General features: G+C 48.3%; 1 protein-coding gene across 2 annotated transcripts in view; it reads left to right on the top strand.

The window, feature by feature from the left end:
• The first annotated feature begins 199 nt into the window (after positions 1 to 199).
• MEIOSIN (meiosis initiator) overlaps positions 200 to 12,607 on the top strand; it is a 39,822-nt gene continuing 27,414 nt past the window's right edge. The window contains exons 1-3 of one of the 2 annotated variants that reach the window (XM_055251058.2): positions 200 to 427; positions 2,923 to 2,993; positions 7,453 to 7,557. In XM_055251058.2, the coding sequence (XP_055107033.1) occupies positions 2,923 to 2,993; positions 7,453 to 7,557 (176 nt within the window). In that variant the 5' untranslated portion in view covers positions 200 to 427. Of the gene's footprint in view, positions 428 to 2,922; positions 2,994 to 6,837; positions 6,918 to 7,452; positions 7,558 to 12,607 lie in introns of those variants that run through there. The other variant, XM_055251059.2, reaches the window with a different exon arrangement.

Here is a 12,607-nt window from a genome sequence, read left to right as displayed (position 1 = left end):
ATTGGCCACCTAGCGGCTCACGCCGACCAAGGCCTCGTCAGAAGGCTCGAGGCCGAACTCACGTTGTGCAAGACGACGGGGCCCTTCCTGAGGCGCGCGTGCGCACGGCCACTTGCACCCTGCCCTTTCAACCCCGGCGTCTCGTGCCCAGCACACCTTGGCTGGAACTGGTGGGGGCGTGGCCTGGCCTCAGGAACGCACTCTTGCTCTGCGCCTCACGCCTTGCGCAGGATCCTCGCGCTGGGAGGATTCGCACCCAACCCCAAGCCCGGTTGGGAACGTGGTGTCCGAGACCGTCTGGGATCCCCGCGCGCACTGCCGGCTTCCCGGGACCCGCGCGAGACGGTGTCTGATCGGGCTCTCTAGAGTGGGGCCCGGAGAAACCAGAACGGCGGGGGCAGCCTCACGCCATTTTGCACGCCCTGAGGCGGGTGCTGAAGGCCAAGGGGAATGGGGCGCGGGGCAGGGGGCCAACCCCAGCACTAGCTGGGCTTAGGGGAACCCGGGATCCCCACAGGAGCCTCCCCCAGAGGGGCTCAGGGGAATAGAACATGCTCTGAGTGCAGGGCCACGGGCGACGGAATTTGGGTTTGAAGCCGGGGGTCCAGGTTTGAATTTGAGGAACGGAAGACTCTGTTTGTGTTGGGGATCCGGGCTCTCGAGTTCCCATCTGGGATCTCGGGATTTGTGTCTAGGGGTGACTAGTTCTGGAATCTGAAGAGCTTGGGTTTTGTGACTGGAAGCTTTCTCCTTGGAATCCAGAGATCCCAATTTGGGGATCTGGAAGTCTTAGTTCTGAGTTACGATGTAACATTTTGAGAGTCTGGAGCCTGATTTGGGGCAACTGAAGCCTCAGTATAGATTTAGGGCCTAAATCCCAATGTAGAGTATGAAGCTTTAGAATCTGGAGTCGCAATTCAAGTCTTTAGAAGCACGTTTTAGGGCCTGGAGTGCCCACATTGAGTACGGGAGTTCCAGTTTTAGGGTCTGGGGTTTCAGAGTAGGACCCACATTCGAGATCTCAGTTTTAGGGTTGGGGCCACAATTTGAGGGACAGTTTGGGCGTCTAAGAGGTCAATCTGGAGGAGTGAGGTTTGTTTCGTAGGAGCCTGGATTTCTTAGGATATAGGTTCATAGTGTTAACAGCTTGAGGTCTGTAATCTTAGTATTAAGATCATATTTGGGCCGGGCGCGGTGGCTCACGCTTGTAATCCCAGCACTTTGGGAGGCTGAGGCAGGCAGATCACGAGGTCAGGAGATCGAGACCACGGTGAAACCCCGTCTCTACTAAAAATACAAAAAATTAGCCGGGCGTGGTGGCGGGCGCCTGTAGTCCCAGCTACTCGGAGAGGCTGAGGCAGGAGAATGGCATGAACCCGGGAGGTGGAGCTTGCAGTGAGCCGAGATTGTGCCACTGCACTCCAGCCTGGGCCACAGAGCGAGACTCCGTCTCAAAAAAAAAAAAAGATCATATTTGAAGATCAGAAGTTGACAGTTTGAGGGTCTGGGGTATCTCAGTATTAGAATTTAGGGTTTGTAGGTTTGGGAGGGCTCCTTTTTTTTTGTTTTTGAGACAAGGTCTCACTTTGTCACCCAGGCTGGAGTGCAGTGGTGTGATTTTAGCTCACTGCAGCCTTGACTTGCTGAGCTCAAACCATCCCCTCACCTCAGCCTCCCAAGTAGCTGGGACTACAAGCATGTGCCACTATACCCAGGTAATTTTTTTTTTTTTTGTAGAGGTGGAGTTTTGTCATATTGCCAGGCTGGTCTCAAACTCCTGAGATCAAGCAATCCTCCCGCCTTGGCCTCCCAAAGTGCTAGGATTACAGGCCTGAGCCACTGTGCCTGGCTTTGGGAGGGCTCCAAAGTGAGGATTTAGGTCCTCATTTTGGGACTCTAAAGTATTAGTTTTAGTGTCTTTTTTTTTTTTTTTTTTTTTTTGAGACAGAGTCTCCCTATCTCACCCAGGCTGGAGTGCAATGGTGCAATCTCAGCTAACTGCAGCCTCTGCCTCCCAGGTTCAAGTGATTCTCCTGTCTCAGCCTCCCAGGTAGCTGGGACTACAAGCGTGTGCCACCACACACAGCTAATTTTTGTATTTTCAGTAGAGATGGGTTTCACCATGTTGGCCAGGCTGGTCTCGAATTCCTGACCTCAAGTGATCCACCTGCCTTGGCCTCCCAAAGTGCTGAGATTACAGGCATGAGCCACCACCCCCGGCCGGTTTTAGTGTCTTAAAATCACAGTCTGTAGGTCTGAAGCCACACTTTTGAGGCCTGGTAGTCTCTGTTTCAGAGTCTGGCATCTCACTATTAACGTCTAAGTTCTGGGGTCAAAGTTTAGGGGTTTGCTGGTTTTAGTTTTAAGTCTGGATCATGATTTAAGGCCCAGATTTACAATTTGGAATTCACAGATTTGAATTTAGAGGTTTAGGGGTTTGTTTTTGTTTTTGTTTTTTGAGACACCGTCTCACTCTGTTGTCCAGGCTGGAGTACAGTGATTTAATCCTGGCTCACTGCAACCTCCGCCTCCCGGGTTCAAGTGATTCTCCTGCCTTAGCCTCCCGAGTAGCTGGGATTACAGTTGTACACCACCACGCCCGGCTAATTTTTGTATTTTTAGTAGAGACGGGGTTTCACCATGTTGGCCAGGCTGGTCTCAAACTCCTGACCTCGAGTGATTTGCCTGCCTCAGCCTCCCAGAATGCTGGGATTACAGGCGTGAGCTACCACTCCTGGCCAAGGTTTAGCTGTTTAATTTGGGTCTCTGGGCCCATAATTTATTGGGGCTAGGGACTCTTATTTTGGGATCTCTGGGTGCTCAAAGGAGCATCATAGGGAAGATGAAGGGTGCCCATCAGGGTTCCTGCCCATCCTTCCTGCAATCCCAGAGGTCACTAATCCATTCTTTTTCTCTTTGCAGATGTTTGGTTCTAGCAGATACTTGGGTTCCTCTGAACAGCCCAGAGCTAATTCACTGGGTCCCAGTGACAGGTAAGGGCTTGCCCCATCTCCCTTATAACCCCAGCCACTCTCATTGAATAATAATAACAAAAACAGGCCGGGCGCCGTGGCTCACGCCTATAATCCCAGCACTTTGGGAGGCCGAGGCGGGCGGATCACGAGGTCAGGAGATCGAGACCATCCTGGCTAACACGGTGAAACCCTGTCTCTACTAAAAATACAAAAAATTAGCCGGGCGCGGTTGCAGGCGCCTGTAGTCCCAGCTACTTGAGAGGCTGAGGCAGGAGATTGGCGTGAATCCGGGAGGTGGAGCTTGCAGTGAGCCGAGATCACACCACTGCACTCCAGCCTGGGTGACAGAGCGAGACTCCATCTAAAAAAAAAAAAACAAAAAACCATTTGCTTAGCATTTACCGTTTGCTAGACTCTTTGCCAAACCTTTTGTTTGTATGATAACTGTTGATCCATACAACAATCTCATGAGGAAGTGTGTACAAAGATGCTTACCATTTTCCAGATGAGAACTCTGAGGTGATCGGCGAAGATCATTTCTTATTTATTTATTTATTTATTTATTTATTTTTGAGACAGGGTTTCCCTCCCGTTGCCCAGGCTGGAGTGCAGTGGTGCAATCCTAGCTCACTGCAACCTCCGCCTCCTGAACTCAAGTGTTTCTCCTGCCTCAGCCTCCCGAGTAGCTGGGACTACAGGCGCATGTCTCGATGCCTGCCTAATTTTTGTATTTTTTGTAAAGACAGGGTTTTGCCATTTTCCCCAGGCTAGTCTTCAACTCCTGGCTTCAAATGATCTGCCTGTCTCAGCCTCCCAAAGTGCTGGGATTACAGGTGTAAGCCACCATGCCCGGCCCATTTCTTTTTTTATTTTTAGGGCAAAGATAACTTCTAAGGTCCTTGCAGCCTGTGACATTCTGAGTTTGTTTGTTTTCAGAGTTAGGGTCTCACCCTGTTGCCCACGCTAGAGTGTGATGGTGGCATCATAGCTCACTATAGCCTCGGACTCCTGGGTTTGACCCTGGGCTTGATCCTCCTGCTTCAGCCTTCCGAACAGCTAAGATTACAGGCACACGCCACCACACCCAGCCAGTTTTTCTATTTGTTGTAGTGACAGGGTCTTGCTATGTTGCTCAGGCCTGTCTTGAACTTCTGGCCTCGAGTGATCCTCCTGTCTTATCCTCCCAAAGTGCTGGAATTACTAAGCCACCACGCCCAACTGACATTCTGAGTGTCTTTCTTTCTTTCCTTTTTCTTTTAAGACAGAGTCTAACTCTGATGCCCAGGCTGTAGAGTGCAGTGGTGCGATCTTGGCTCACTGCAACCTCCGCCTCCCGGGCTCAAGCGATTCTCCTGCCTTAGCCTCCCAAGTAGCTGGGATTACAGGTGCCTGCCACCATGCTCAGCTAAATTTTTTTTGTATTTTTAGTAGAGACAGGGTTTCACTGTGTTAGCCAGGCTGGTCTTGGACTCCTGACCTCGAGATCTGCCCGCTGGAGTGCAGTGGCACGATCTCGGCTCGCTGCAAGCTCCACCTCCTGGATTCACGCCATTCTCCTGCCTCAGCCTCCCGCGTAGCTGGGACTACAGGCACCCGCCACCGTGCCTGGCTAATTTTTTGTATTTTTTTTAGTAGAGACGGGGTTTCACCATGTTAGCCAGAATGGTCTCAATCTCCTGACCTCGTGATCCTCCCACCTCAGCCTCCCAAAATGCTGGGATTACAGGCGTGAGCCACTGCGCCCAGCCTTTTTTTTTTTTTGAGATGGAGTTTCACTCTTGCTGCCTAGGCTGGAGTGCAATGGCATGATCTCGGCTCTCTACAACCTCTGCCTCCCGGGTTCAAGCGATTCTCCTGCCTCAGCCTCCCAAGTAGCTGGGACTACAGGCGCATGCCACCACACCCAGCCAATTTTTGTATTTTTAGTAGAGATAGGGTTTCACCATGTTGTTCAGGCTGGTCTCGAACTCCTGATCTCAGGTGATTCACCCACCTCGGCCTCCCAAAGTGCTGAGATTACAGGTGTGAGTCACCAAGCCTGGCCTCTTTCCTTTTTTTTTTTTTTTTTTTTTTTTGAAACAAGGTCTTGCTCTGTCACCTAGGCTGGAATGTGGAATGCAGTGGTGCAATCCCAGCTGACTGCAGCCTCGACCTTCTGGGCTTAAACAATCTTCCCACCTCAGCCCCCTGAGTAGCTGGGACCATAGGTGTGCACCACCACGCCTGGCTAATTTTTGTATTTTTCGTAGAAATGGGTTTTTGCCATGTTGCGGAGGCTGGTCTCAAACTCCTGGGATCCCGTGATCCACCCAGCCTCCCAAAGTGCTGGGGTTACAGGCATGAGCCACCACGCCTGGCTCTTTCTTTTTAGACCGGGTCTTGCTCTGTTCCCCAGGCTGGAGTGCAGTGACAGGATCACAGTTCACTGCAGCTTTGACCTCCCAGACTGAAGCAGTCCTCCCACATCAGCCTCCCAAGTATGCAGGACCACAGGCACACGCCACTATGCTCAACTAATTAAAAAAAAAAAAAATTGGCCAGGTGTGATGGCTCACGCCTATAATCCCAGCACTTTAGGAGGCCAAGGTGGGTGGATCACCTGAGGCCAGGAGTTTGAGTCCAGCCTGGCCAACGTGGTGAAACTCCATCTCTACTAAAAATACAAAAATTAGCTGGGCATGGTATAATCCCAGCTACTTGGGAGGCTGAGACAGGAGAATCGCTTGAACCCAGAAGGCGGAGGTTGCAGTGAGCTGAGATCGTGCCATTGCACTCCAGCCTGGGCGACGAGAGAAACTCTGTCTCAAAAAAAAAAAAAAAAAAAAAAATATTGGACAGGGTCTCACTATGCTGCCTACACTGGTCTAAAAGTGCTGGGATTACAGGCGTGAGCCTGGTGGCTTTACTTCCTTTCTTTTATTCACGCATTCATTCATCTATCAAGCACCTACCAAGTGTAATGAATCTTATAGAGGGGATTTTCACAGCAGATTGGAGGTTAGATCAGATTTCTCCCTCCCTCCAAAGTCTGGATAAAGAAAAAATAAGGCCAAAGTTCATGTTAACCTCTACCATCTCCCTCAGTGACTTTCCATCCAACTATCTCTTCATTAACTCCAAAATTAAGCATCTATGGAGTTATGTCCTGATAAACCCATCATAAATTGAAAATATTTTATGTCAAAAATGCATGGTTGATGGCTCAGGCCTGTAATCCCAACACTTGGCGAAGCCAGGGTGGGCTGATCACTTGAGGTCAGGAGTTTGAGACCAGCCTGGCCAACAGGGCAAAACCCCATCTCTACTAAAGATACAAAAATTAGCCAGGCATGGTGGTGACTGCCTATAATCCCAGCTACTCAGGTGGCTGAAGCAGGAGAATCACTTGAACCTGGGAGGCGGAGGTTGCAGTGAGCCAAGATCGCGCCACTGCACTCCAGCAACTGAGCAAGACTCAGTCTAAAAAAAGAAAAGAAAAGTGTAGCTGATTGGGAGCTGTGGCCCAGTGTTGCTGCCCAGCACAGTAAGAGAAGTATGGCTTCTACTGAATTTGTATGGCTTTCACACCATCATAAAGTCGAAAAATGTTAAGTCCGACCATTGTAAGACGAGGACTGTGTGCTTTGTTTAGGTTCTCTACCTAGATACTATGCTCAGAAGAAGCACCATGACGAAAATGAAGAATGCCTATCCTGCTGCCCATTCCTCCTGGAATTTTAGACTTGCCCACAATTCATACTTTCATCCCCCTTTCTAGATGTGGGGGTCCTTGCATTGATAAAGACTCTTAGTTGCAATGAACAGAAACCTAGCAAAAACTGACTTAAGCATAAAAAGGGATTTATTGGATCATTTAAACAAAAAATTCAGGGATGTCGGCCTTGGCTGGTTCCAGGATGGAGGTTAAATGATGTTGCCAGGAATCTGCATCTCTTGGCTCTGGTATTGTCTGTTTTGGCTTCTGTCTCAAGCAGGTTCTCCCTTTGCTTTATTTATTTATTTTATCTTATTGTTTGTTTGTTTGAGATGGAGTCTCACTCTGTCGCCCAGGCTGGAGTGCAGTGGCTTGATAGCTCAGTGCAACCTCTGCCTCCTGGGTTCAAGGGATTCTCCTGCCTCAGCCTCCCGAGTAGCTGAGATTACAGACATGTGCTACCAGGCCTGGCTAATTTTCTTGTAGTTTTAGTGAAAACGGGGTTTCACCATGTTGGTCAGGCTGGTCTCGAACTCCTGACCTCAAGTGATCTGCCTGTCTCGACCTCCCAAAGTGCTGGGATTACAGGCGTGAGTCATTGTGCCCAGCTGCAGGTTGTCCCTTTGGAAGGGCAAGATGGTTCCCAGCAGTTCCAGGTCCATATCTTGCCAACTCCATATACCCAGAAGAGAAAGCCTCTTTCTAAGATTGATTGACTCTGATTGGCCAAACCTAGGATTACCACTCCAACCTTGAACCAATCACTGTGACTATTCTTGGCAGGACCTTGGTTTTGTGCTCCCTAGTGGAAGGGGAAGATAAGGTCAGCCCCTCTGAACCACATGGACTGAGAATGGAGGAGAAATGGTTGCTCAAAGGAAAATTAAGGTACTGTTAACAGAAAAGGGGGGATTGGATGTTGGTCAAGCAAAAACATAGCCCATTCTTAAACACCTCTTACCCCTAAAATCATTCTGACAGATGACTCTACACACACGCTTTCTTTTTTTTTTTTTTTTTTGAGATGGAGCTTTGCTCTTGTTGCCCAAGCTGGAGTGCAATGGCACAATCTCGGCTCACTGCAACCTCCGCCTCCAGGGTTCAAGTGATTCTCCTGCCTCAACCTCCTGAGTAGCTGGGATTACAAGCGCATGCCACCACAGCCAGCTAATTTTTTGTATTTTTAGTAGAAACGGGGTTTCACCATGTTAGTCAGGCTGGTCTTGAACTCCTGACCTCAGGTGATCTGCCCACCTCGGCCTCCCAAGGTGCTGGGATGCAGGCATGAGCCACCGCACCCGGCCCCACACGCTTTCTTGAACTAACATTTCATGAACACTCCCTGTGTACCAGGCACTATATGAAACACCTTCCAGACAAGATCAAGGTTTTCCTAGCCACCTCCATTTTGTAAAGGAGGAAGAAACAGGCACAGAGAAGTTAAAGCAGTTGCCCAAAATCACACAGCAAGTGGCGGAACTAGGATTTGAATCCCAGTCTTTCTGCTTCAAAAACTGGAGCTTATATATCAACCTTTATGCCACCTCCCAGGACTCTCCCCTACTTTGTTCCGCTTTGGGGCAGCTCTGACTCTTACATCCCTACACACTATTAAAACGAATGGCCTGGCGCGGTGGCTCACGCCTGTAATCCCAGCACTTTGGGAGGCTGAGGTGGGCGGATCACGAGGTCGAGAGATCGAGATCACCCTGGCCAACATGGTGAAACCCCATCTCTACTAAAAATACAAAAAAAGCCGGACATGGTGGCAGGCGCCTGTAATCCTAGCTACTTGGGAGGCTGAGGTAGGAGAATCGCTTGAACCTGGGAGGCGGAGGTTGCAGTGAGCCAAGATCATGCCATTGCACTCCAGCCTGGGCAAAAAGAGTGAAACTGTGTCTCAAAAATAAATAAATAAAGAAAACAAATGAAGGCCGGGCACGGTGGCTCACGCCTGTAATTCTGGCACTTTGGGAGGCCAAGGCGGGCGGATCACGAGGTCAGGAAATTGAGATCATCCTGGCCGACATGGTGAAACCCCGTCTCTACTAAAAATACAAAAAAATTAGCCAGGTGTGGTGGCACATGCCTGTAATCTCAGCTACTCAGGAGGCTGAGGCAGGAGAATCGCTTGAACCCAGGAGACAGAGGTTGCAGTGAGCTGAGATCGTGCCACTGCACTCCAGCCTGGACAACAAGGTGAGACTCCATCTCAATAATAATAATAACAATAATAATTAAGTAGGGTATGTTCAGGTTGATTAGCTCAGGGAAAAGGAAACTTGAGAATTAGGTTCATATGCCACTTCAGAAGTCTGAGATGATATCCCCAGACCTCTCAGTATTCATTAATTCAATAATTTTTTATTGAGCACCCACTAAGTGTTAAGCATTATTCCAGGACTTAAGGGATATAACCAGGGCAGCATTATGGCTTCTGTGGGCCCTATACAATTTTGCCTTCTTGATCCCCTTCCTCCATAGAAAAATATTAACACTGGGTGCAGTGGCTCACGCCTGTAATCCCAGCACTTTGGGAGGCCAAGGCGGGTGGATCACGAGGTCAGGAGTTCGAGACCAGTGTGCCCAACATTGTGAAACCCTGTCTCTACTAAAAATACAAAAATTAGGAGGCGTGGTGGCGGGCACCTTCAATCCCAGCTGCTTGGGTTGCTGATGCAGGAGAATTGCTTGAATCCGGGAGGCGGAGGTTTCAGTGAGCCGAGATCGTGCCACTGCATTCCAGCCTGGACAGCAAGAGTGAGACTCTGTCTTGGGGGAAAAAAAAAAAAAATATATATATATATATATATATATATAAACAATTGTGGTTTATGATAGTATTGATATGAAGACATGTATACTACAGATGAGGTGATATTTATTTTTTGTTTTAATTTAAAAGGAATTAGAATATTTTCATGAGACCCTAAAAGTATCATGGGTTCCAAGTACTGTGCTTTCTGCATTTTATGGATAAATCGGCCTGGGACATAGCAATAAATAAGACAAAAATTCTTGCCCTGTGGCGTGTGCCTGTAATCTCAGCTACTTGGGAGGCTGAGGTAGCAGAATCACTCTAGCCCAGGAGGTGGAGGTTGCGGTGAGCCAAGAGCCTGCCACTGCACTCCAGCCTGGGCAACAGAGCAAGACTCTGCCTCAAAAACAAATCAACCCACCAACCAACCAACCAATTCTTGCCCTCATGGAGTTCACATTTATAATTAATAAATAAATAATGAAAGAAATAAGATTTCACAGCCTGTAGAATATAGAGAGACCCCGTCTCCAAAAAAAATTTAATTTTAAAATTTACTTTATTTTATTTATTTTTTATTTATTTATTTTTTGAGACAGAGCTTTTGCTCTTGTTGCCCAGGCTGAAGTGCAATGGCGCGATCTCGGTTGCTAACTGCAACCTCCACCTCCTGGGTTCACGTGATTCTCCTGCCTCAGCCTCCCAAGTAGCTGAGATTACAGGCACCCGCCACCATACTTGGCTAAATTTTTTTTTTTTTTTTTTTGAGACGGAGTCTTGCTCTGTCACCCAGGCTGGAGTGCAGTGGCGCAGTCTCGGCTCACTGCAAGCTCCGCCTCCCAGGTTCACGCCATTCTCCTGCCTCAGCCTCTCCGAGTAGCTGGGACTACAGGTGCCCGCCACCACACCCAGCTAATTTTTTGTATTTTTGGTAGAGACAGGGTTTCACTGTGGTCTCGATCTCCTGACCTCGTGATCCGCCCGCCTCGGCCTCCCAAAGTGCTGGGATTACAAGCGTGAGCCACTGCGCCCGGCCAGATACTTGGCTAATTTTTGTATTTTTAGTAGAGACAAGATTTCACCATGTTGATCAGGCTGGTCTTGAACTCCTGACCTCAGGTGATCCACCTGCCTCGGCCTCCCAAAGTGCTGGGATTATAGGCGTGAACCACCGTGCCCAGCTTAAAATTTATTTTTAAAAGTTTTTTGTAGAGGCAGGGTCTCACTATGTTGCCCAGTCTGGACTCAAACTCCTGGGCTCAAGGGGTCAACCTGCCTCGGCCTCCAAAGTGCTGAGATTACAGGTGTGAGCCACCACGCCCAGCCGAGACAACTTATTTCATGTCCTTATTTATTAATTCACTTAGCAAATACACAGTTTATTTATACATTTATATATATTTTTATATATTTATATAAATATATTTATACGTTTATATATATTTATAGATATAAATATATATATATTTATCGATATAAATATATATATATTTATCAGGGCTAGACAGGAGTTTAAGCTCAGCCTACTCAGTTTATCTCGAAGTATAGAACCCTAACACCCCCTTGGCTCGAAGTTATGGTTTCTACCAGGAGGTAACTTGGGGACTCATGAGTGATTTTTTTTTCTTTTTTTGAGACAGAGTTTTGTTCTGTTGCCCAGTTTGGAGTGCAGTGGTGCGATCTCGGCTCACTGCAACCTGTGTCTCCTAGGCTCAAGCAATTCTCCTGCCTCAGCCTCCCGAGTAGCTGGGATTACAGGCGCTCGCCACCACACTTGGCTGATTTTTGTATTTTTAGTAGAAACGGGTTTGCCATGTTGGCCAGGCTGGCCTTGAACTCCTGGGCTCAAGTGATCTGCCCACTTCAGCTTCCCAAAGTGCTGGGATTACAGGTATGAGCCACCATGCCTGGCCAGCTTTTTATTTTTTCGTAAAGGCGAGGTCTCACTTTTTTGCTCAGGCTGGTCTTGAACTCCTGGGCTCAAGTGATCCTCCCACCTTGGCCTCCCAAAGTGCTGGGATTACAGATGTGAGCCACCACACTCAGTCAAAAGCAAAGCACGGCCTCTTCATGTATTGGTGACACCGCACTTGCCACTTAGCATTCAGATCAATTTCCTTTTACAAGCTTCTTATTTTTACTTTTTTTTTTTTTTTTTGAGACAGAGTCTGGCTCTGTCGCCCACAATCTCAGCTCACTGCAGCCTCCGCCTCTCAGGTTCAAGCAATTCTCGTGCCTCAGCCTCCCAAGTAGCTGGGATTATAGGCACGTGCTACCATGTCCAGCTAATTTTTGTATTTTTAGTAGAGATGGGGTTTTGCCATGCTGGCCAGGCTGGTCTTGAACTCCTGACCTCAAGTGATCAGCCTACCTCAGCCTCCCAAAGTGCTGGGATGACAGGTGTGAGCCACCATGCCTGGCCTCCTTTTACAAGCTTCTATAACGCCAAGCAACACTTTTTTCTTTATCATGGCCAGCTTCATAGACATGTGACCTGGGCAGTCACATAGGCCCTGTGCTTAGGATGGTCCAATGTTTGGTTTGATGCTCTGCTCTCACCATCTTTTTGTTTTGTTTTGTTTTGTTTTTGACACGGAGTTTTGCTCTTGTTGCCCAGGCTGGAATGCAATGGCACGATCTCTGCTCACTGCAACCTCCGCCTCCCAGGTTCAAGCTATTCTTCTGCCTCAGCCTCCCTAGTAGCTGGGATTACAGGAATGTGCCACCATGCCTGGCTAATTGTGTATTTTTAGTAGAGACAGGGTTTCTTCATGTTGGTCAGGCTGGTCTCACACTCCTGACCTCAGGTGATCTGCCTGCCTCGGCCTCCCAAAGTGCTGAGATTGCAGGCATGAGCCACCTCACCTGACCTGCTCTCACCATTTTGAAATTCTCAATTTTTGAACAAGAGGCTCCACATTTTCGTTTACAATGGCCCCTGAACCCAGTAAATTATGTAGCTTTTTCTGGTCTTACTTGCAGTTTTGTTTGTGTGACAATTTGATTAATTACTTTAGCTCCAACTGTACTGTAATTTCCAGAAGAAGGGGCTGTATTTGTTCTTGGTGTTTTTTGTTTTATTTTTCAAGACAGGATCTCATTCTTTCACCCAGACTAGAGGATAATGGAGTGATCACGGCTCACTGCAACCTCAACCTCCGTGGCTCAAGTGATCCTCCT

This window comes from Symphalangus syndactylus, chromosome 17 (assembly GCF_028878055.3).
Source record: "Symphalangus syndactylus isolate Jambi chromosome 17, NHGRI_mSymSyn1-v2.1_pri, whole genome shotgun sequence".
In the NCBI taxonomy this organism is placed as follows: Eukaryota; Metazoa; Chordata; class Mammalia; order Primates; family Hylobatidae; genus Symphalangus; species Symphalangus syndactylus.
Note: the sequence above shows the minus strand (reverse complement) of the source record. Positions and strands in the feature narration are given on the sequence as shown.